The following is a 24,136-nucleotide window of genomic DNA, read 5'->3' as shown; positions in this document are numbered from 1 at the left end:
AGTGTTTCCCCTATGTTGATTTTACCGTGGCGGCCCGCCACGGTTAAATTTCTGCCGCCACGGTATCAGAATTAGAGCTGTACAAAATGTTAGGCCGTCTATCAGCCGTGATTGTTAGAGCGCATGTCGTAGAATAGCACAGACGCGCTATACAGCGCAGTTGAGATTGCGCGTGTGCATCCTTGAGAACTGAAAGTCGTATAACTTATGTTGTCAGTTCATTTAAGCCCGTTATTGTATTAGTCTATGGCTCTTGCAAATTTAAATTAAGTTAACTGGTGATTTTCGTTGTTTGTATTCTTCCCCTGCTAGCGAAATTGCACGTCTGTTGATTCGATAGCGATTGCTGCCCTTGCTCACGTTTGTATTTTAGGTGCATTATTATGCTTAAGTAGCCTAGTTTTAATGAATAAATGGTGGGTATATTGTTATTATTTGCTACAGAATGCTTAGCCTATCAAGATCAAATGAAGCAGACAGTGTACATGCTTCCGAGTGGCCTACCTTAATCTGTAGGCTAGGCCACTGCATTTACAATAAGTTGTTACGTCAATTATTGATTGGCAGCATTTATGCCATTTAGAACATACTGTAAGTATGCTAATTTTATTTATTTAGGGGAAATAGGACGAAAATATGTGCGATATTACATTAGCTATTAGACTATTACATGAAGCTGCTCCGAAATATAGGGTTAGCACTTTGTTTTGGCCGGGGGGGGGGGGAGGGGGGGGGGGGGGGGGGGGGGTTTAGACCTGACCTGCCCCCACTGCTAAAAAAAAAATCCTAGGGGAAACACTGAACTGTATACAGTTGGAATTGATATCCCAGAGTGTTTGTACATATTGGTGTCTGTAGAATGTTTGTTTTGTTTTAATTGTTGACAAACAACAATTCTGTCTTGATCTCAGTTCCACTGAATGTGATAAACTAAATAGTGTCTCACTTAGTTACTTACACAGTCTGTGGTGTCCTCAGATTATCAGGGATTGAATTCCACAGACTGAGAGCGGCTGAGCAGAAACCCTGAACTCCTATGGTATCCAGCTTAGTCCTTGGTGGTTTCAGTAAATGTTTTTCTTTTCCTTTCTGATCTCACCTTTCTCTATACTGCTTCTTATACTTGTTCGTTGGTGAGTGGGGTAGGGGGGTGTAGGGATGGGGTTGATGTTAACAGAGGAGCTGGTGTTTAGGAGTTTCTCTGGTGTTTAGAGAGGAGCTGGTGTTTGGTAACTTGGGGACATGTTTGACATGTCCAAAGCTGTGCTGTTGAGAACCAGGAATGTGTGTTTGTGTGTTTACCCAGATTCTCCACTGCTGACATGCCATGCATGTTTAATAAAGCTGTGTTTTGTTCAGAAACCCTTAATACAAGCCCATGTCGCCTGGTGGAGGTGTGTGTTTTTCTTTCAAACTGCATGATTTCACTTTTGTCAGTGTCAGACAAGAGAGACATGCTTGTAACCCAACCACACACACATACACTGTACATACACACACACTCACACATACACACACATCTAACTCACTGTGTGTGATAAAGAGGGGTGTTGGTAGGGGAATGTCTAACTCATGTAATATATAAGTACTTTCTTCAAGATGTCTGTAATATTCTTTGGCCTAGAACAGTTATTGTTTGCTGACCAAACGTGTAACAAATGTGACTGTTTGACTGTTTGACCCTGGTTGTTCTGCCCACACAGCAGGGATTCTTCAAGTTCCTCTATCTTGTCTTAAGCTCTGTTTCTAGTGTTGAACATCTGTATTAAGTTCTGCAGCCTGTTTTCTTTTTGCTTCCTTACATATTGTGGAGTTCCTCCTTTGACAGACATGAACTATTGAACTGATTATGTAACTGTTTGAAAAGTAGTTCAAAGTAGTGCTCAGATAATGTCATGTCAGAGAGCCATTCTATTCCAGACATGATTTCAGTACTGTTTTAGAACTGCTCCTCCTTCCTGTAAGAATGAACAGATAAAAACATTCTTCTGACCTCAGACTTTTAATGATAAGATTTCACCACACCAGTCTGATATCAGGGGGTCCAGGGCCTCCCTTCTGACTCCACAACTGCTGCCCACTGAGTACAAAAACAACCTCAACTAAACCAAGCGCAGGCACAGTCTCTGTACTTACACAATATTTATTTTTCATGATGACACAAACTCAAATTCATTCAACAAACAGTTCAGACGAGGGTGTTCGCTCCAAGGCAGTCGGAAGTCTCACCTGTGACATGACAAACACTGACAACCTGAACATATCGTATTTATCGTGTGAAGAACATATTATAAGTAAATAATGTTCTACTATAATATCAAACATGTTTTTGTCCTTCTTACCCTGTGATGCTGGGCAGCCTCATGTATTGGAACACAGGTCTGACATCTGTGTTTTCTGGAGTTCTGACACACCAAGCAGATAAGTCGTTGATCCTCCAGACAAAAGAGCTGGAGTTTTTCACTGTGCAGACTGCAGAGCACCTCATATCCTGCAGAGCACCTCATATCCTGCAGAGCACCTCATATCCTCCTGAGGACCTCATATCCTGCAGAGCACCTCATATCCTGCAGAGCACCTCATATCCTGCAGAGCACCTCATATCCTGCAGAGCACCTCATATCCTACAGAGCACCTCATATCCTGCAGAGCACCTCATATCCTGCAGAGGATGTCAGACCCTCTGAACTCTCTCCTCTACCAAGGCCTCACACAGGTTCCTGTCACTGTGCAGACTGCAGAGCACCTCAGAGCCTGCTGACACAGGTACATGTCACAGAGACAGATTACAGAGAGTCTCCTCCACTGAAAACTGTCACGCACAAACAGAAGTGTTGAGGTGTCTTTCCTTCAGACGTGGAAACATTCCACCAGGAAAATTGTCTAAAAAGGTGTGGAAGTACGTTTGTTTCAGACAAACATGAACGTTGTGTTTACACCGCCCACGAATAAACGCTACACCCAAAAAAATTGGTTGAAAACGGTAAATTCAACCAATTTATGGTTGAACGGTAAATTCAACCATAAATTATTTACATAAAGTAATTTACATAAATTTATTACATAAAGTATTTATTACACATGTACATAACTTTCTGCACAGCTTTCTGTATGAAAGCTAACGTGTATGAACGTTTCGGCATGCTGCTTCAGATTTCTACACAATGTAGAACACTTGTATTTGAGACAGTTGTATTACCAACGCACACCTAATTGATAGCCAATGAGAAAGGGAGTTGCCGCCCTCATAGACAAACAAAGAATAGACAAGGAGGTCAGCGATAGTAAATGAAACCTGCGTTTTTAGCTGCATGATTCATTCATTCAATGTTCTTTAATAAACGCTGCAGCGTTTATTCAAAGAAATATGGTATGTGTTGAAAGCAACAATCTGTATTTACAACAATTTGGGAATATTTTAATATCAATTTTAGATTTGAGTTTCAGTCATTTGTATGACATCTTCTGAGAAACATTTAGTCATTTAGCAGACGCTCTTATCCAGAGCGAGAAACCTGTAAACATGTTCAGTTTTGTCCTTGCAGTCATGCAAGGACCTCTCCCCTTCTCATAGTCCAGCTGCACTGTGATCCTCTGGAGTGTCCTCTGCACAGTAGGGGTCTCTGCTGCCTGTGGACATGGACCATCCTTCTGGGCTGTAGACCCCAACCTAGGTTGGTTTCATTCTCTCCCCCTTCTATCCCACAGGCTTTTTAGCCACTCCCATTAACCAGTCAGGAACTTGACATTTCTCACTGTTACTGCTACAGTGTTTTCATCAGTACTGCAGTCCTGGGCTCCTCTTCATCTGGAGAAGGATGAAACTGCTTATGTATGGTTGGACTTCCCACATACTAGAGAATATTTCCTTCCTCCCCAGTTTATCTTGATGATGTGTTGATTAAGTATCGATCAGGGGATGTGCAGTGTTGGGGTCCAAAATCACAGCTGCTGCAAAACAAAGCCAGAAGAATTCTACCCATAACATACTCTACACCAATAATACAATATATGTTTACTTTGATATGAATCGGTCAACTTGCTCACTAACTGCACACCTTGTGGTGAGGAGTGGCATTGCTCTGTGCAACAGGAATGTGTTTACAATCTGCAGAGTTACACACGTTGTCCCATGAACCAGTGTGAGCAAGTGCTGAGTGTGCCCAGAGTGCCCCCCACAGTCGTACTGACTTTGCAAGGTGAGTTAGCAGGTGCACATGACATGTCATGGATGCTTCCCCAGACAGTAACTGAAACCTCATCCCAAACTGGACCAGCATGTTATCTGCTTTGTTGATGTCTTGGAAGGTGACCTTTTCTTTCAGAGGTAGAGACACTGCTGACACCAGCAGGCCTGGGTGCTCCACACAGCTGGGTTCCAGTTCACCATTCAGGACTGGCTAAGCTGTAGAACAGGAGCTGTGCTCTCCACTGTGAGGCTTTCCAGGACTTGAACGCTGCAGGGGGTCTGGGTAGTCGTGTTATTAGGTGTGGTGCCTTTATATCCTTGATCCTGTTGTTTCAGTACCCTCATGTAGTAGGGTGGATCACTACTGTACAGAAGAAGCTCTGTGAGCTGTGTAATGACACCAAGTAAGAGAGCATTCATCTAGTCTGGATCAAAGCCCACACTATATCAGAATAAGGCTGTTTATGAGTGCTGATGGACCTTCACTCCTCTTCCACTTGTGTTTGGTGCTTCTGCTTGCTCTGTATCTTCCAGCATGTTCTTTACCTCTCTGTCAGGATGTTCTGTAGCAGCACAGTGTCCTTCACCTGTTTCTCTACTAGAGTACCAGGATGTCAACAGAAGCCACAAACAAAGTACCCTTTCAACTGTGTTGTGTTTTGCATGGCTGGTCTTGTCTACATCTACACAACCACATAGTCAAACAACCTTGCTGTTCACACGTGTTCCAGTTTTTTTCCAAGACACACCTTTGGATGCCACTGTTTTGGCCTGATCAACAAAGAGTCAGAGACAAATTGACACAAGTGTCTCTGGAGCACCAAACCGAAGACCCCCAAGCTCCCATTTTGTGACTACAAGAATCGGTAAAGCAAATTCTCAAACTGAAAAGCAGACTTTAACCCTCCTGTTGTGTTTGTTTCTTGTTCACCACTTTTGTGTTCCCGGTCAAAAGGGACCGCCCCATTATAGCTGACTATAATTCCCTAATAATACGTATATTATCAACTAATGTTGTGTTACATCTTTTTAGCAACTTAAGTTCTTGCAAACATTACAAGTATTAAACTTCTGTTTGCCATTTATGGCCTGTAGGCCTCATTAAGACAAGCGTATGCAACTCGTTTTTGAGTGAAAGAAGCATAATATATGGATCATTTTGAATATGTACGCTTGGATGTTGGTCCGTTCTATCTCCTTCCAGTTGTCTTTGTAAACACATCTACCCTCCAAGTTAGTCATGTTTATGACTATGGTTTCAATGGACTCTGTCAGGAACAGCTTGAAGCAGGATTTGATGTCACCAACCTGGGAGATGGCATATCTGGTTGGCCCTGGGGTCATCCTGATGACATTTTCAGTCGACAGTCGACTTCTCCACTCAAGTGGTGATGAAGAACAAACCACAAACTCCCATTCTTGGACATGAATGTCACAACAACCTTAGCAGGGCCCTCTTCCTCATCACTAGATTGTTCAACATCAGTTGTCTCTTCGTCTGGATCATATTCTGTGTGTGTGTGTATGTGTGTGCATATGTACTCAAACACATGTGCATGTTGGGTCTGGGAGGTTAAGTGTGTCTATCTGTTGTATGGGTGTGTGCCTGAACAAAATGTTATCAAAAATGTTTTTGTTTTACCCATTTTTTGAATGACCGGTCATTTTTGACCGGGAACACCAAAGGTGTACAAAAGTTAAATAAAACACCCACATTTTTATGAAATTCAGAAAAAAAAAATTGGGCTGTTTAGAAACCCTGTGTGGACAAAGTCATGGAACCTTATGGCAATCAGAATAAATTAACTACATTTTTTCAGGGAGAAAACTAGTAAATCGGTCACTTTTGACCGGGACACAACAGTAAGTAAATTTACAATATTCCTTCACAGTATCATTGTGCACATTCATTAACACAGAATGTGATGTTTCAGAGTTACTTCATCACCAAATTTCTCTAAGAGGAAGTGAAACAGCCTTTTGCTCAAGTCAAATGGCCGACATTCAATACTAGGTTAAAACAAATCCAACTATGATCAAACAAGATCAAAATAACTTTTATCGTTTCACTGCTGTTGTTGGTCATATATCAAGTATTTCTAAATACCGTAATTACAATGACATTGTTGTAATCCTGTAAAGTCTATAAACATAGATAATCATACATCCACACAGACACATGTCATACGTTACTGATCCATCAAGGTTTTCTAAGAGGAAGTGAGGTAGTGCTCAGTACAGCTGATGGTGCAGTATGATGGAGTAGAGCTTGTTGTAAGAGGAAGTGAGGTAGTGCTCAGTACAGCTGATGGTGCAGTATGATGGAGTGGAGCTTGTTGTAAGAGGAAGTGAGGTAGTGCTCAGTACAGCTGATGGTGCAGTATGATTGAATGGAGCTTGTTGTAAGAGGAAGTGAGGTAGTGCTCAGTACAGCTGATGGTGCAGTATGATGGAGTGGAGCTTGTTGTAAGAGGAAGTGAGATAGTGCTCAGTACAGCTGATGGTGCAGTATGATGGAGTGGAGCTTGTTGTAAGAGGAAGTGAGGTAGTGCTCAGTACAGCTGATGGTGCAGTATTAAGGAGTGGAGCTTGTTGTCTTCTCTGTTGTCTTCTGTACCAAGGTCTAATACAGGAGCGTGGTGGTCAGGGATAGGAGAGGGTCAGTCCAGGTACAGCAGGTCTATAGGAGCGTGGTGGTCAGGGACAGGTGAGGGTCAGTCCAAATACAGCAAGTCTATAGGAGCGTGGTGGTCAGGGACAGGTGAGGGTCAGTCCAGGTACAGCAGGTCTATAGGAGCGTGGTGGTCAGGGACAGGTGAGGGTCAGTCCAGGTACAGCAGGTCTATAGGAGCGTGGTGGTCAGGGACAGGTGAGGGTCAGTCCAGGTACAGCAGGTCTATAGGAGCGTGGTGGTCAGGGACAGGTGAGGGTCAGTCCAGGTACAGCAGGTCTATAGGAGCGTGGTGGTCAGGGACAGGTGAGGGTCAGTCCAGGTACAGCGGGTCTATAAGAGTGTGGTGGTCAGGGACAGGTGAGGGTCAGTCCAGGTACAGCAGGTCTATAGGAGCGTGGTGGTCAGTGTCACGAAACCGGCTCGGGGGTTGAGACAAACAAAGGGAAACACATGCGCGAGGACTAATGCTGTGGTAATTTATTAAAGAATATCAATATAACATAACAAAAGTGAGGTATGTAATTCAGTAAATCAGTGGTGTACGTGTGGGTGCCTGTCTCATGATAGTGAGCGGTGTTGAAGGGTGTAAAAACAAAAGTCAAAAGGTTGCCACAACTCAAAACAAAACGTGCTGTGGACAAACAGAAGGGCCGTCTCTCTCTCCTGATGTCCTCTTAAAGGGGAGGAAACCACTGGGCCCAGGTGTAGCCACTTGACGGCTGAGGAAGCCGTCACAAGCACACAGCCATGACAACTTGGCTCTCATTTCATTGCTGCTGAATCAGCAGAGAGCAGTTGTCTCTTTTGGTCATGAAGACTCTTGGTTGTAAAAGAGAGACCAGGTGTGGAACACAAGTGCAGAACTTTTAATCAGAACACAGGTTCAGATGTACCAAGAGCTGATCCAGAATCATGGTCAGGAACAGGGGAGGGTCAGTCCAGGTACAGCAGGTCTATAGGAGTGTGGTGGTCAGGGACAGGTGAGGGTCAGTCCAGGTACAGCAGGTTTATAGGAGCGTGGTGGTCAGGGACAGGTGAGGGTCAGTCCAGGTACAGCAGGTCTATAGGAGCATGGTGGTCAGGGACAGGTGAGGGTCAGTCCAGGTACAGCAGGTCTATAGGAGCGTGGTGATCAGGGACAGGTGAGGGTCAGTCCAGGTACAGCAGGTATATAAGAGCGTGGTGGTCAGGGACAGGTGAGGGTCAGTCCAGGTACAGCAGGTCTATAGGAGCGTGGTGGTCAGGGACAGGTGAGGGTCAGTCCAGGTACAGCAGGTCTATAGGAGCGTGGTGGTCAGGGACAGGTGAGGGTCAGTCCAGGTACAGCAGGTCTATAGGAGCGTGGTGGTCAGGGACAGGTGAGGGTCAGTCCAGGTACAGCAGGTCTATAGGAGTGTGGTGGTCAGGGACAGGTGAGGGTCAGTCCAGGTACAGCAGGTCTATAGGAGCGTGGTGGTCAGGGACAGGTGAGGGTCAGTCCAGGTACAGCAGGTCTATAGGGGGACAGGGGAGATAGGGCAGGGTTTGCAAAGGATAGCAGAACTTCTGGTCAGATTCTAATAATCTGCTTCATGATTTTCACACTGTTCATGATAATGTCTCACCAGTCTACTTAATAACAGGTGTTTGGTGTGAAACTAGGGGTGTAGAACTCGGCTCCCCCTGGTGGAGGGACTTGGCAGTGCTGCCTCAACTGAGTGTGTTCAGCAACATGGTATTACAGTGGAGGTGGTCAGCATGGTCATGTCATCAGGACGAACTAGCCTAACTTTTTCCACTGTTGTACACTAGATGTCAGTATAAGGCTGTGTAATACTGTAGGCTGTAGTAGTGCCTGTAGCAGCCTTACACCCCCACCCGCCACCTACGGTCTTCTTTAGACAACCGCCTGGTGGTCCCACCGCTCAAGACCGCCCGGTCCCAGCACAAGCTCTTCTCCTGCCTGGCACCCCAGTGGTGGAATCAACTCCTCCATGAGAGACACGGACTGTCTCTCCACCTTCAAGAGAAGGCTCAAGACGCACTTGTTCCGGGAGTACAATGGTACTTAGGAATGGTTTGCTGGACCCAACGCTAGTTTCCTCAAGGTTCACAATGACTCTTGCTTAGACTATTGCTCTTGTTGGTTAGTGGTAGCTGATTTAAACTGTTGTATTCTATTTTAGTTAATCCTATTTTTATTGCTTTCCTACAGGTTCACTTGCTCTTAGAGATTCATGTTGTGTAATTGTAACTTGCTTAACTACATGCTCTTATGGTTTATTCCCTTTCGCACTTATTTTTTGGTTGTTCACAATATGTACTTCTTGTTTTTGGCTACCCGCAATGCTTTGGGGCTATCTTGTTGTTATTATCAGTGACTTATGCACTTTGTAAAGCTCTCTCTTGGAAGTCGCTTTGGATAAAAGCGTCTGCTAAATGAATAAATGTAAATGTAAATGTAGTGCCTTCAGGTTACTAATGTATATCTGAAGCTTAACACACTGAATCATTCATTTAGGATTTACACAATAATATTATACAAATCATTTAGCCCGTCAGAGACAAACCATAACCCCATGATATATGACTTACTGTAAGTCGCTCTGGATAAGAGCGTCTGCTAAATTACTAAATGTAAATATTGATAATCATACTGAATTGTATCATACATAAAAAATAGATTGATGTAACTGTACCTTGTTAGCCATTTGTTGTTGAGTCATTAAAATCTATTATATAAAATAATGAAACAAAATAAATTATTTAATTTCTCATTTCTGTTTTTTCACCTAGTGTGTTTCTCAGTTCCTGCTCTGAGAATCAACTTTGAGCTCCTCCTCCTGCTTCCTATTGGTGTATATGCACAGGAATGTTCCACCTTCTGGTTCCTATTGGTGTGTATACACAGGAATGTTCCTCCTTCTGGTTTCTATTGGTGTATATACACAGGAATGTTCCTCCTTCTGGTTCCTATTGGTCCATATATGCAGGTAGGCTCACACTTTTGTTTCCTTTTGGTCCATATATGGAGGTGGGTGGGGCCTGACATGAGAGACTTGGGGTGAGGCACAGGTAAAAGTGAAAGTCTAAATATTTTGCACAGGATCCATTTTGTGACTACAAGAATCGGTAAAGCAAATTCTCAAACTGAAAAGCAGACTTTAAAGTAAGTGATTTTATAATATTCCTTCACATTATCATTGTGCACATACATTAACAGAGAATGTGATGTTCCAGAGTTACTTCATCTTAGTAACTAACAAGATTTTTCTAAAAGGAAGTGAAACAGCCTTTTGCTCAAGTCTGATGGCCGACATTCAATACCAAGTTAAAACAAATCCAACTATGATCTAACAAGATAAAAATAACTTTTATTGTTTCACTTAATCAACCAGCCATGCTGTTGTTGGTCATTTATCAAGTTATTCTAAATACTGTCATTACAATGACATTGTTGTTATCCTGTAAAGTCTATAAACATAGATAATCATACATCCACACAGACACATGTCATACGTTACTGATCCATCAAGGTTTTCTAAGAGGAAGTAGTGCTCAGTACAGCTGATGGTGCAGTATGATGGAGTTGAGCTTGTTGTAAGAGGAAGTGAGGTAGTGCTCAGTACAGCTGATGGTGCAGTATGATGGAGTGGAGCTTGTTGTCTTCTGTTGTTTTATGTCAGTACTATAAGGTAAATGACTGAGGTACTGAATCAATTTTAACTGAGTTGTTTACATCATAATGGTGTGTTCTTAATGAGGGTATCAAGTTAGGTTTCCTTCCTCTCTTGAGGTAAAAGTCTGACAGGGTTGAATTATATCTGTTATTTGTTTACAGGTCTACAGGTCTGGCTTTAAAATCCTTCTAATCTGACCCTGAGGAGAGAAGGTCTGACTTTGAGAGAGAGGAGGGGTCCCTGCCTCTCAAATGAGTCTCTCTGGGGAGAGTGAGGAGGGGAGCCCTGCCTCTAAAATGAGTCTTTCTGGGGAACATGACATGGACACCAAAGCTAAGAGGTAAGATGAGAATCCAGACCTGTTCATGACTGTTCTCCATCTCAGAGCTCAGCAGTGATATTATGACATCATCATTAGTCAGAATAAATGAGAGACTGAGGGTCTGTCTCTGTTGTGTTGAAGCCCAATCCAGCAGAGACCAGCCTCACCTGTACCCAGCTGTGTGTCCATGAAGAGTGACAGGTCTATGGAACCACCTTTCAAGTTCAGTGATGGAGGAGGACCTTGTAATGAGGAAGGGTATGTACTGACCTCTGCTGGTGTTCAATGTTATGTGATGAAAGTGACGTGATGTGAAGAAGCCGTCTGTACTGGGACTCAATATTCCTAGATTGTAATATATTTGTCTTGTAGTTTATATGTGATGATAGTGATAGTGTTTACATGTATTTGGGCCCATATGAATCAATGCAACATTACTTATTCATGTCAGAGCACAACCTGCCAGCCGTAATCCCTACTGTTTATTGTCTTGACGGTCTGATTGTTAAGTGTATACAGTTGGCCAGGCCAGACCCATTAATTTCCAACACCTGTTTGTTGGTAAAATTGAGCTGTTAAAATGTTTGGAAAGAATCTATGAAAGGGGACATGCTGCTCACTGGCAAAGACATCGATTTTCTTTAAGTGAAGCAAAGTATAAAGTAGTATTTATAATCTAAAAGTCCAATGCCGACCTTTGCTTTATCATGTTAAATCTCTACTAAAACACAGGGTCAGAGATGCTGATTGTAGACACTAAAGTATCCATCATCACATCCCTACTAAAACACAGGGTTAGAGATGCTGACTGTGGACACTAAAGTATCCCTCATCACATCCCTACTAAAACACAGGGTCAGAGCTGCTGACTGTAGATACTAAAGTATCCCTCATCACATCCCTACTAAAACACAGGGTTAGAGCTGCTGACTGCCAGCCTGGCTGACATACAGACCATGTGGTAAAGGTGGTTCACAGTGAGAGATACAGAGTAACAACAGGTCTGGAAACCTGCCTATCTGACTCTCATTCATGTTGAACAGCAACATGAACAGTCAAGCCTGGTTCTGACAATTCCAATGAATTATTTTAGCAACACATCTTGTGGCTCTACTCTGTTTATGTTTGTAAGACACTTTGTTGTGTTTGTTGACAGGATGGGGCAGCAGAGACCAGCCTCACCTGTACCCAGCTGTGTGTCCATGAAGAGTAACAAGTCTATGAATCAACCTATCATGTTCAGTGATGGAGGAGGACCTTCTAATGAGAAAGGGTATGTACTGACCTAAGATGGTCTTCAATGTTATATGATGAAAGTGACATTATGTGAAGAAGCTGTCTGTACTGGGACTCAATATTCCTAGATTATAATATATTTGTCTTATAGTTTATATGTGATGATAGCGATAGTGTTTACATGTATTTGGGCCCACATGAATCAATGCAACATTACTTATTCATGTCAGAGCACAACCTGCCAGCCTCTATCCCTACTGCTTATTGGTTGTGCTTTGCCTTTGGCAAGTGCATAACCTTTGTTCTCTCACATATATATTTATTGTGAGAATGCTGTTCAGCATTCTCACAATTGTTTTTCAACTTCTGAGTTCTTCCGCCGTTTTTTGGCCTTTAACTAGTCCTGCATACTTTCACAGATTCCTACATTTTTTTGTATCAAAACATTCAGCTCCTTCAGGAGATGATGGCCATGACTTTTGGTATTTCTCACTTTTATACTTTTTCAAGAATTAAGGTTTTTGTGCAAATTATTCTCCCATTAAAAGTAATGGTAAATCCTTCCAAATTATTAAAAAGCTTCCTCCTCTTTCAAACTTAACTACATCAGCATACTTTCAGCTAGAGACACCATTCAACCTTTAAAATGTTCACAAGACATTCAGCTATTCCCAAATGATTCAGCTTTTTCAAATATATTCAGCCAATTTTGAATTTTGACAGTTTTAAATACATGAAAAAATGAGCTCCTTCTTGATTTTTATGATTGAGCAGCCAGCAGAGTGGCAAACTAAATTGTCAAACACAATACAGAAACAAGTTATACCTTAAAATATAGGAAAACTTGTCCGCAACGACAGACACGCACCACTCAGTCTCTCACACAGGTGATTGGTGCGTTTACTTGACAATGAGAAACCCGATTACTAGCAATTGTCGGTTTATGCCAATTATACGATTACTCCGTTTACATGTGTAATTAATTACGCGATTACTCAATAAACGCGTCTACATGATTCTTTTTTATTAATTGTTGTATGCTCCACGGACAAAACTTGCACCATCATCCTTCTGCAACAAAGTGTCGCTGTGTCTTCCTGTATTGGCCCTACTGCTGTATGTTTCATTCCATCAACGCATTGAATCCTACTAAGAAAGCCGAGTAAACGCACTCAATGGTAGGCTACATCTGCTACTGCTATTACTATCCCAAATATAATTTCAGCTGGTAAAACGATAATATTCTTGTTACGACTAGCTAGCCTACTTCTTCTGTTTAACAGTTCAGCTTCTCCCACAATGTAGGCTATTTTAGCTCTTAGCTTTGTTAGATGATGCAGTTCAGCTTCCACACTGCCTCTTTTGTGTCACTCACACATTTTTGAAATTCATTTCAGCTTGCGGGTATTTTCTCATTTCTCACTTTTATACTTTTTAAAATATAAAGGTTTTTGTGCAAATTATTCTACCTTTAAAAGTAATGGTAAATCCTTTCAAATCATTGTTGGAATGCTGCTCCAGCCCCTTTCAAAAATACCTTTCGGTTGCTTTGAAGCTTCAGCTTATAACATTCTACAAAATGTTCACTTTTCAGCTTTTTTAGCATGGTCAGCTATCCCCATTCAGGTTTTCAGCATTCTCACTGCTGTTTTGCAGGAACAGCCTTTTCTAGTTGTGAGAATACTGTTCAGCATTCTAAACATCATCCATACCTGTTCATGACTATTCTCCATCTCAGAGCTCAGCAATGATATTATGACATCATCATTAGTCAGAATAAATGAGAGACTGAGGGTCTGTCTCTGTTGTGTTGAAGCCCAATCCAGCAGAGACCAGCCTCACCTGTACCCAGCTGTGTGTCCATGAAGAGTGACAGGTCTATGGAACCACCTTTCAAGTTCAGTGATGGAGGAGGACCTTCTAATGAGGAAGGGTATGTACTGACCTCTGCTGGAGTTCAATGTTATATGATGAAGGTGACATGATGTGAAGAAGCCGTCTGTGTTTATTGTATACAGGTAGGTAGGCCTCACACAGTCATTGACAACACACAATAAATAATTTGAAGTATAACATCATCATTAGATTCAGGATGTGACATTTCTGCTAAACAAAGTCAGAACTCATAGCCCGGCTATGTTCAGACCATGAGGTAGAGCTACACAGTGAGAGGGAGCTGTTATTTAATATTAATTCATTAACATGTGGTGTTGGTCTTCTCTTTATGTATCTATGGTTTAACCACTAGACCACCATCAGACACATCGACACCTATGACCTCCCTGTTGTGTATTGTAGAAGAAAATTCTAGCTGGACTGTGTAGATTTGAATAGTCGGAGATGGCGGTTTCAAATACAAATTATTTAGATTATACAATTACATATGATTTAAACAAAGTACTTTGTGATCGGTCATTACGAAAGGTGTGCTAGCCACAAATCGTTCGCAAGAGTGATCCCGAACATCCAAAGATCACAACCTCATATACACGTCAGATCAAATGGCATTATATAAGGTTAATCAATCAATGTAACCAACTCTGATTGGCCCACTCGAATTGGTGACAGTTTGAAACAATACATCTCCCTAGCAATTGTTCCACTGTTCTTTGATGGGGCATATCTCCCCAAACCAATAGATAGTGAAGCAGCAGGAGTTGGCCAGTCAAATGGTCAACTGTCCTTTGTGTGACCATCTTTAAACAAGAATTTAATTTACATCACCTATGAAGCAGGAAGGGTCAGAGCAGCTTGATCCATTTATCTACCTTCCCCCAGGTCACAAGAACAATACAGCTGAACTCTCATTGTCCTTAGACCAACTGTCTCTTCCCCCCGGGTGTAAAAACTCTTTCAGGTCACCCAGACTTCATGTCTCCAAATGGTATCTCTACCAAATGGAGTTAAATCAACAGTCATTGTATAAAGCTTCTTAAATCTATCTTAAAACTTCTATTAAAGCACATTTATTGTACATATGACTAAAATGTTTGCCTCGTGGAGTTCGATAGTAATGGGGTGCTGCTGACGCATCTGTTGTTAAGTCTGTTAAAAAGGGTAGGGAGTCGGGACAATGATTTAATCTGAAAATTGCTAAATGTTTCCCTGCACTGATTAAATGTTGATGAAATGTAGGCTAACACTGTACCCATTAAACAAAATGACGTCCCCAGGACGTCCCTTGTTAGCTGGGTAGCTAGATGGCTTATATGGACATTAAACCAACAGGTTAATACCACTCACAGATTGGCTACCCACCTTTCTTGGTAAAAAACTGGGTTACTGATTCAAACCCTCTCTTTTGTCTATCCTCTCTTTGTTTTTTCTCTGATCTTTTCCGAAACCCTGATTTGTGTTTACGGCCCGACATTCTTAGCCTGACGTTGTCATACTCATAATTCTAGTCAGAATATGAGTCTGAGAACTCTCCGTTGGGCTTTGACTACAGGGCGTGTTTCAAACGAGCCTGGAAAACAAATGCCTTTGCTCAATTGGATAGATCTACAACCAATCAGAGCAACAGAGTATGTGACGTATGTTAAGCACCGCATAGTTGTTGTCAACAGAACTGAACTACAAGTAGACTTGAAGTATGCTTGAAGAATGAATACAAACGATTTTTGCCGGTGTTGTAAAATTAATTTAAGGGTAAGGGGAGTACTTGTTCACACAGTCAACCTTTTTGAGCGAAACAATAAAGGGCAATGCATATACGAACAAGTTCTCCGTTTAGGATTACAACTCCACAAAAGAAAAGGAGAAACCACAATGGCCACTAGGTTTTCATTGTGTCCCATCTTCTTCGCGACCATCAGGGCCAGCTGATAAATTAAACTTTTACCGAATCCGTAGGAAGGACGGCAAAAACATATTTTCCATCGACAAATGCCTTGATTGCGTCTCTCTGTTCCTCTTTCAAAATTAATGCGCTGTCGATGTCTTCTAAAACAGACTCGATAGCAGACATAACATTCCAGATCTCCAGCGGTAGCCATGTTTGTTCAAAACGAATTCAACCTAAGCGCTGTTTTGTGACGTGGGTGATTACGTTACTGTTGATCATCTGTCCATCATCGTATAAAGCCCGCCCTGGCAATTTCATTGGTTCGCCCAGATTCTGGTTTTCTGTAGTTGGTCCCCAATACGAGACCCTCCAGACCCAACTTCCCGACAAAATTTTCTTTTGGGCGGGGAGAAGTTGGGCTGGCAGCCAGGCTACGACATTCTAGCGACTAGCGACAAACTTCCCTGAAACTAATGCAGTTATGCAAGCCATACCGTACTACCATTAGGTCATTCCATGTCGGTGCAGAACATTTTTTCTAAGCTGCTCTCTCTAATTCAGTAGAGACTAGAACAAACTCCAGGATAAGCCTGTGAGTTACTTCTCCACCTTAAAAGACTTGACATTTATTGTAAACATGTAATTTTGTTATAATAGCTTTACATACAAATAAGAGAGTGCAGCTCTAGTGAAAGTTTGACAACAATAACCTCCCTACACACACACACACAGACAGCATGAGAGTCAGTGTCCAGCCCTGCAGGTACCAGGCCTGGTATGAGCACAGACCAGGTGGGGCTCAGCCCACTTAGACTGGTTGAGACCAGAAGGTCTTCAACTCCTGGGTGGAGCAGTGCTGCAGTGTCTAAAGCAGGCTGCTAGCAAACATGCAGCCCTATGTGAGGTGGACCCTGATGTCATTCTTCAGTGTCTGGTTGAAACACAACACACTTGTTTACCTGGGGGTGACAGTGCTCCTATCTTTGATGAATGTATTAAAGGAATAGTGCCTTGTAGTGGTATAGAAGATGGTTTACTTGGTAGTGATGGTATCACACTTATACAGTGTGTCTGTGTGTATGCATGAGTGGATACAGTTAAGTTTACCATTCATGCTTATGTATGATAAACTCTTTAGGAGATCAGCCCTTGTACATGTGGTTAAGTAATGTCATTTCTTGTCTTCAGATATCAACAGGAGAAGTCAGACCAGAGTCACCATGAGGACTTGTCCTCCATATTCACCGTGAGTTTTGTGTTAGTATAAAGTACAAACAACACAGAATCATTTGTATCATATTGTTCTACTGTGTATAGAGTTCCTGGTTCATCTGATATCTTCCCTCTCTGTTTCAGGTGCTTGAGGAGACTGTCATCAGGTTTGTGAAGGAAGAGCTGAAGAGGATGAAGAGGATTCTGAGTTCAGATTTCCCAGAAGGCTTAGAGAGTCAGAGGAAGGACCAGGAAGTGGTGGACCCTGAATATCAGAAGCAGGAGAGCAGTGCCAGAGAGGGAGCTCTGAAGATCACACTGCTCATCCTGAGGAACATGAACCAGAAGGAGCTGGCTGACACTCTGGAGAAAAGTAAGAGACTCCATATTTAGTCTGAGTTGACTGATTGATGGTATATGATGAAGGTTAGATATACAAAGAAAGTTATGAGACTCAGAGTAGCCCAATGTTGAGTAGATCTTTTATGTGTGAGAATACTAAGCTGTTTGATTATTGTGTACCTGATAAATGATCTGTGAATCTGTGAATAATCAAAACTACGTTTAACAAAACACACACTTAACATAAATCTTGTTTTTTTGTTAGATGAGCGTCCTGAGATTTGTCGACAGAAACTCAGATCTGAACTAAGGAAGAAGTTTGAAACTGTGTTCGAGGGCATAGCTAAACAAGGAAACCCAACTCTTCTCAATAAGATCTACACAGATCTCTACATCACAGAGGGTGAGAGTGGAGAGGTCAATAAAGAACATGAGTTGAGTCAGATTGAGACAGCATCCAGGAAATCAGCAAGAACAGAAACAGCCATCACATGCAACAACATCTTTAAACCCTCAGCTGGACGAGATACACCTATCAGAATTGTTCTGACAAAAGGAGTTGCTGGCATCGGAAAAACTGTCTCTGTGCAGAAGTTCATCACGGATTGGGCTGAGGGACTAGCCAATCAGGAAATCCAGTTCATCTTTCCTCTTCCGTTTCGAGAGCTGAATTTGTTGGATGGAGAAGAGTTCAGTCTGACAGAACTTGTCCATCACTTCTTCTCGGAAACCAGAGAATCAGGAATCTTCAACTACAACAAGTACAACGTTCTGTTTGTCTTTGATGGTCTGGATGAGTGTCGACTGCCCTTAGCCTTCAAAAAGAACAAGAGCTGGTGTGATGTCACAGAGTCCACCTCAGTGGATGTGCTGCTGACCAACCTGATCAGAGGAAACCTGCTTCCCTCTGCTCTCATCTGGATCACCACTCGACCTGCAGCAGCCAATCAGATCCCTTCTGAGTGTGTTGATCTGGTGACGGAGGTACGAGGGTTCAATGACCCACAGAAGGATGAGTACATCATGAAGAGATGCAGTGATGAGATCCTGGCCGGGAGAATCATCTCACACATCAAGACATCAAGGATCCTCTACATCATGTGCCACATACCAGTCTTCTCTTGGATTACTGTTACAGTCCTTGAACACATGCTGAGAACAGAGAAGAAAGAGAAGATGCCCAAGACCCTGACTGAGATGTACACAACCTTCCTGGTGTTACAGACCAAACAGAAGAAGGTGAAGTATGCTGGGAAAACTGGGACCGATCCACACTGGAATGAAGAGAGCATTCAGAGTATTCTGTCACTGGGAAAACTGGCCTTCCACCAGCTGGAGAAAGGCAACCTGATTTTCTATGAGAAAGATCTGACAGAGTGCGGCATTGATGTCTGTGATGCCTCAGTGTACTCAGGAGTGTTCACACAGATATTCAGACAGGAAGGTAAAGTCTTCCAGGAAAAAGTGTTCTGCTTTGTCCATCTGAGCTTTCAGGAGTTTCTGGCTGCTGTGTTTGTGTTTCTCTCATTCATCAACAACGATGAGAATCTGATGTCTAAGAATCCATTAGCTTCCAGTTCCAACAAACTGTTGGCTCTTTTCAGAGAGAGACCAGAAGTCAGTTTCTACAAGAGTGCTGTGAACAGGGCCTTGCAGAGTAAGAATGGACAACTGGACCTTTTCCTCCGCTTCCTCCTGGGCCTCTCAATGGAGTCCAATCAAACTGACTTACGAGGCCTACTGACTCAGACAAGAAGCAACACGCAGAGCCATGAAGAAACAGTCAAGTACATCAAGGAGAAGATCAGAGAGGATCCCACTCCAGAGAGATGCATGAATCTGTTCCACTGTCTGAATGAACTGAATGACCATTCTCTGGTGGAGGAGATCCAACACTACCTGAGCTCAGGAAGTCTCTCCAGTGAGAAGAAGCTCTCATCTACACAGTGGTCAGCTCTAGTCTTTGTGTTGCTGACTTCAGAAGAGAAGATGGACGTGTTTGACCTGAAGATATACTCCAGATCAGAGGAAGGTTTTCTGAGGCTGCTGCCAGTGGTCAAAGACTCAAAAACTGCTCTGTATGTATAAGGGTTAGATATTATATTTCATGATTGTATGATAAACATGACTCTGATGATGTCTCATGTTCTCCTTATGTCATGTAGGCTGAATGACTGTAACCTCTCAGAACGGTGCTGTGAAGCGCTGGCCTCAGCTCTCCCCTCCTCAGATCTGACAGAGCTGGACTTGAGTAACAACAACCTGGGGGATTCAGGCATGAAGCTGCTCTCTGCTGGACTGGGGAATCCACTGTGCAAGCTGGAGACACTGAGGTCTGTATTCTTGTTCAACATGACACAACTATGGTTATAATCTCACACCATGCACTGAACCACACACTGGTTGTAAGCTTGTGGTCTATTAAAGGTAGACTACTATTTCCTACCATTTCCAAAACAAACTCTCCTCTGCACTCTCCTCTCTCTCTCTCTCTCTCTCTCTCTCTCTCTCTCTCTCTCTCTCTCTCTCTCTCTCTCTCTCTCTCTCTCTCTCTCTCTCTCTCTCTCTCTCGCACGAAAATAAAGCTGAGGGCTCCCCCTAGAGGCCTGGAGCACTTTCATTGTGAAAACTGGATGCAGCGTTTTTTTCTGACATTTCTTTCGGAGTTGGTGTACTTCCCGTTTTGCATTGTTTCTATATTTGCAGCGCATTTATGTATTTGGTTGTGTTGTGTTTATTTGCAGCAAATTTGCTGAACGCTGAGTGTGTGTAATGAAGATGTTTTCTTAATTTGCATGTTGCAAGGCCACTTTTGCGGCCACTGTAGCACCAACTCCTGACAGAATTTAAAATAAAACTCCAACACTGTGGCACCGCCCCGCAACATTAACAACTCACTCTGGAGGCCCAGATGGATTCTGTCACAATATTGATCCTCTTTCCACAGGCTGTCCAGCTGTCTGGTCACAGAGGAAGGCTGTGCTTCTCTGGCCTCAGCTCTGAGGTCCAACCCCTTCCACCTGAGGGAACTGGACCTGAGCTACAATCATCCAGGAGAAAAGGGATTGAAGCTGCTCTCTGCTGGACTGGAGGATCCACACTGCAGACTGGAGAAACTCAAGTAAGGAGATGTTTGTTTTTTATATACCTCTTTGTGTAATGTTGCTTAACACTGAACACATATCAAACTACGTTAATAGGCCTTGCATTTCATGATGATACAAATAAAAACTGCATGTTTACTTTACAATCTACAATATGGTTCAACTATGATTGTAGCCACAATCATAATTGTATTTCCAGGGGTCTTTTTTCCAGAAAGCGGGTTTAATGAAAACACAATTTTAAACCCTGAGATGAGGGAAACTGGGTTTTTAGTTCCTGAAAGAGAGGTCACTAAAACCAGACGTTGTAAAATGTAGCTCAGCTCAAACCTAGGTCCTAGTGTTGGTTTGAAGTGAATGTAGCTTGTGACTTCAACAAGAAAATTAAAAATTGCATTAAGTTGAGCGCAAAATTGTTTTTTGAGCCTCATGTATTATAAACATTACATTGGACTCATAGTTATATTTGCCAAATGTATTTAACTACACATATTATTACATTTACTTGATATCAGTTATGGACACCTTTGTGCAGAGAATTATGATAATAAGGCCCAATCCACCATACAATCCCAATGTCCCCCTAAACCCTGAGCCCTGAACCTTCACACACTTACCTGACGTCACCTAGTTAGTGATTTAGTGCAAGAGGCAGTGAGGGCTCAAAAAGCTATAAACTGGAATGGTTCAGCACTTTGCAGCATTATCAGTAAAATACTAATGTTGTTGGATTGATGAAAGCATGTTTGGAGTTGATCATCAAAGGACAAACTACACACAGTTCTGGCTGGCTGCTAACGTGTGTTAACATTGTGACTGTGTGTGTGTGAGAGGCGTGAGTGACAGAGAGACGGAGGGAGAGCAGGGAAAGAAAATGCAGCTGAACGAATACGCTGCTGTTTTAAATAGTGTAAAAAAAATTATGATAACGAAACACAAACTGTGGCGGCCGGTGTTGATGCCAAATTAGTCTGTGTGGGAAACACTGCTGCAATGAAATGTTCTGAATGACCAAGTGCCTCTCTTTTGCTGTTGCAGTTGTTTTTTGCTTTCAGAAAATGTCTTCATACTCGCCTGCATGCATGAGAATTTCTAATTCCAGTGAATTAGAATTGAACTCAGATCAGCTGTTCTGGAAGCGATAACTGAGCTTCCCATCTCAGGGTTCATCAAGTCAGAGTTCAGGGGTTAGGCTCAGAGTTTGTAAAACCTGCTTTCTGGAATACACCTCTGATGATGAGAGAGAAACAACATGTTTACTTAGAAAGTCAGTTGCTATGTCACTTATCAACAAGTGTATTTTCATCATTCCTCTGCTTATCCCTGCAGTGTGGATCATGGTGGAGAGTGCTGGATCAAACCTGGCTTTTTGAAGGCCTGGAAATGTGAGTGTTGACTGCTACTTGGTTCTAGCACGCAAGGTCATACAAGGGACAATACCATTATTGACATGGACACTGTCAAAAATGGACACACACACTTTAAACACTACTTTTAGAAGCAGTAATTTAACACAATTATCCACATCAATACTGTGTGTATGTCTGTGTGTGCTGTGTCCCCTCCCTTCATCCTCCCTTCTCTCTCCTCTCCTCCTCTTTTCCCTGCCCTCTCTCCTACACCTTTCCCTTCTCTGCTCTTCCCTCACATCTTCTCTCTTCTATCGTCTCCTCTTCTCCACTCCCCTTCCCTGTCTCCTCTACCCCTCCTTTCATTCCCTCTCATCCTTTCCTCCTTCTCGCCTCCCCTCTTCCCTTCCCCTCCCCTCCTCCCCCCACTTCTCCTCTCTCTCCTCCTCCCCCCACTTCTCCTCCCTCTCCTCCTCCTCTCTCCTCTCCATCCCTCTCTTCCCCCCTCTGGATGGATAATTGAGAGAGAGAAGGATGAGGGGAGAAAACGGAGAGAGAGGAGTGGAGGAAGGAGGAGAGAAAGGTGGGATAGAGGGAGAAAGAAAAGGAGGGATGAAATGGAATATGGAGGGAACATGAGGTGGATAGAAATATGTCATACACTCATCACTTGTGCTTTAGTACTATTATACTGATGTCATCCAGAGAGCGAGAGAGGAGAGAGGGGGGGACCATGGGAACATAGTGGTTGTAGAGGATGGATAGCTGAGTGTGAAAGGAGGATGATAAGAGAAAAGTAAAGAGTACAGAGGGGTGGAATAGAGAGAGAAAGAAAAGGGGGAATTAAAGAAAATGTGAAGGGAACAGGAGGAGGATAGAAAGATGAAGTGATGGGGGCATATCAGGGGTAAGGAGATGAGAGATGATGGAGAGAGGGATCTGGAGGGAGTAAGGGGAAGAGAGAGAGAGAGAGAGAGAGAGAGAGAGAGAGAGAGAGAGAGAGAGAGAGAGAGAGAGAGAGAGAGAAAGACAGACAGACAGAGAGAGAGAAAGAGAGAGAGAGAGAGAGAGAGAGAGAGAGGAGAGAGAGAGAGAGAGAGAGAGAGAAAGACAGACAGACAGAGAGAGAGAAAGACAGACAGACAGACAGACAGAGAGAGAGAGAGAGAAATAGAGAGAGAGAGAGAGAGAGAGAGAGAGAGAGAGAGAGAGAGAGAGAGAGAGAGAGAGAGAGAGAGAGAAAGACAGACAGACAGACAGACAGAGAGAGAGAGAGAGAGAGAGAGAGAGAGACAGACAGACAGACAGACAGACAGACAGACAGACAGACAGACAGACAGACAGAGAGAGAGAGAGAGAGAGAGAGAGAGAGAGAGAGAGAGAGAGAGAAGAGAGAGAGAGAGAGAGAGAGAGAGAGAGAGAGAGAGAGAGAGAGAGAGGGACGGACGGACGGACGGACGGACAGACAGATAGACAGAGAGAGAGAGAGAGAGAGAGAGAGAGAGAGAGAGAGAGAGAGAGAGAGAGAGAGAGAATGAATGAATGAAAGGGGGAGGGCAGGAAGAGGGAGACATTCTAATGTGAATGATAATGATCAGTAATATATTGGGTCTTGGTCTCCCCCATCAGATGCCTGTGAGCTTACACTGGACCCAAACACGGCACACAGAGAACTCTCTCTGTCTGAGGAGAACAGAAAGGTGACATGGAGGAGAGAGGAGCAGCCATATCCTGATCACCCAGAGAGATTTGAGAACTGGACACAGGTGCTGTGTAGAGAGGGTCTGTCTGGGCGCTGTTACTGGGAGGCAGAGTGGAGTGGAGGAGGGGTTCATATAGCAGTGACATATAAAGGAATCAGCAGGAGAGGAGAGGGTGCTGACTGTGTGCTTGGACTCAATAAAAAGTCCTGGAGTCTGGAGTGTGGTGGTAACAGTTACTCTGCCTGGCACAATAATAAGAGCACTGACATACCTGTCCCCCCCTCCAGCCCCCACAGAGTAGGAGTGTATCTGGACTGGCCGGCCGGCACTCTGTCCTTCTACACAGTCTCTTCTGACACACTGACTCACCTGCACACATTCCACCGCACATTCACTGAGCCCCTCTATCCTGGGTTCTGGGTTTATCCCGACTCCTCAGTGTCCCTGGGTCAGGTAGAATAGCCCACACACACTCTCACACACTGTGCTCACATATATGTCATTGAAGATTGAACTGTATACAGTTGGAATTGATATCCCAGTGTTTGTAAATATTGGTGTG

General features: G+C 43.2%; 1 protein-coding gene and 1 long non-coding RNA gene across 2 annotated transcripts in view; both read left to right on the top strand.

Moving 5' to 3' along the window:
* Positions 1-24,136, top strand: part of LOC124484962 — a 47,338-nt gene extending 23,202 nt beyond the window's left edge. The window contains exons 9-14 of the mRNA XM_047046127.1: positions 17,230-17,449; positions 17,684-19,496; positions 19,584-19,751; positions 20,366-20,539; positions 21,852-21,907; positions 23,501-24,136. Of these exons, the coding sequence (XP_046902083.1) occupies positions 17,230-17,449; positions 17,684-19,496; positions 19,584-19,751; positions 20,366-20,539; positions 21,852-21,907; positions 23,501-24,036 (2,967 nt within the window). The 3' untranslated portion in view covers positions 24,037-24,136. The remainder of the gene's footprint in view (positions 1-17,229; positions 17,450-17,683; positions 19,497-19,583; positions 19,752-20,365; positions 20,540-21,851; positions 21,908-23,500) is intronic.
* Positions 9,938-11,138, top strand: LOC124484964. Its single transcript, XR_006958026.1, has 3 exons — positions 9,938-10,011; positions 10,684-10,862; positions 10,986-11,138. It is a non-coding gene; the product is annotated as an uncharacterized LOC124484964 (long non-coding RNA).

Source organism: Hypomesus transpacificus, chromosome 23 (assembly GCF_021917145.1).
Source record: "Hypomesus transpacificus isolate Combined female chromosome 23, fHypTra1, whole genome shotgun sequence".
NCBI classification, from domain to species: domain Eukaryota; kingdom Metazoa; phylum Chordata; class Actinopteri; order Osmeriformes; family Osmeridae; genus Hypomesus; species Hypomesus transpacificus.
The sequence above is the reverse complement of the archived record's forward strand: the minus strand, read 5'-3'. Positions and strand labels throughout refer to the sequence as shown.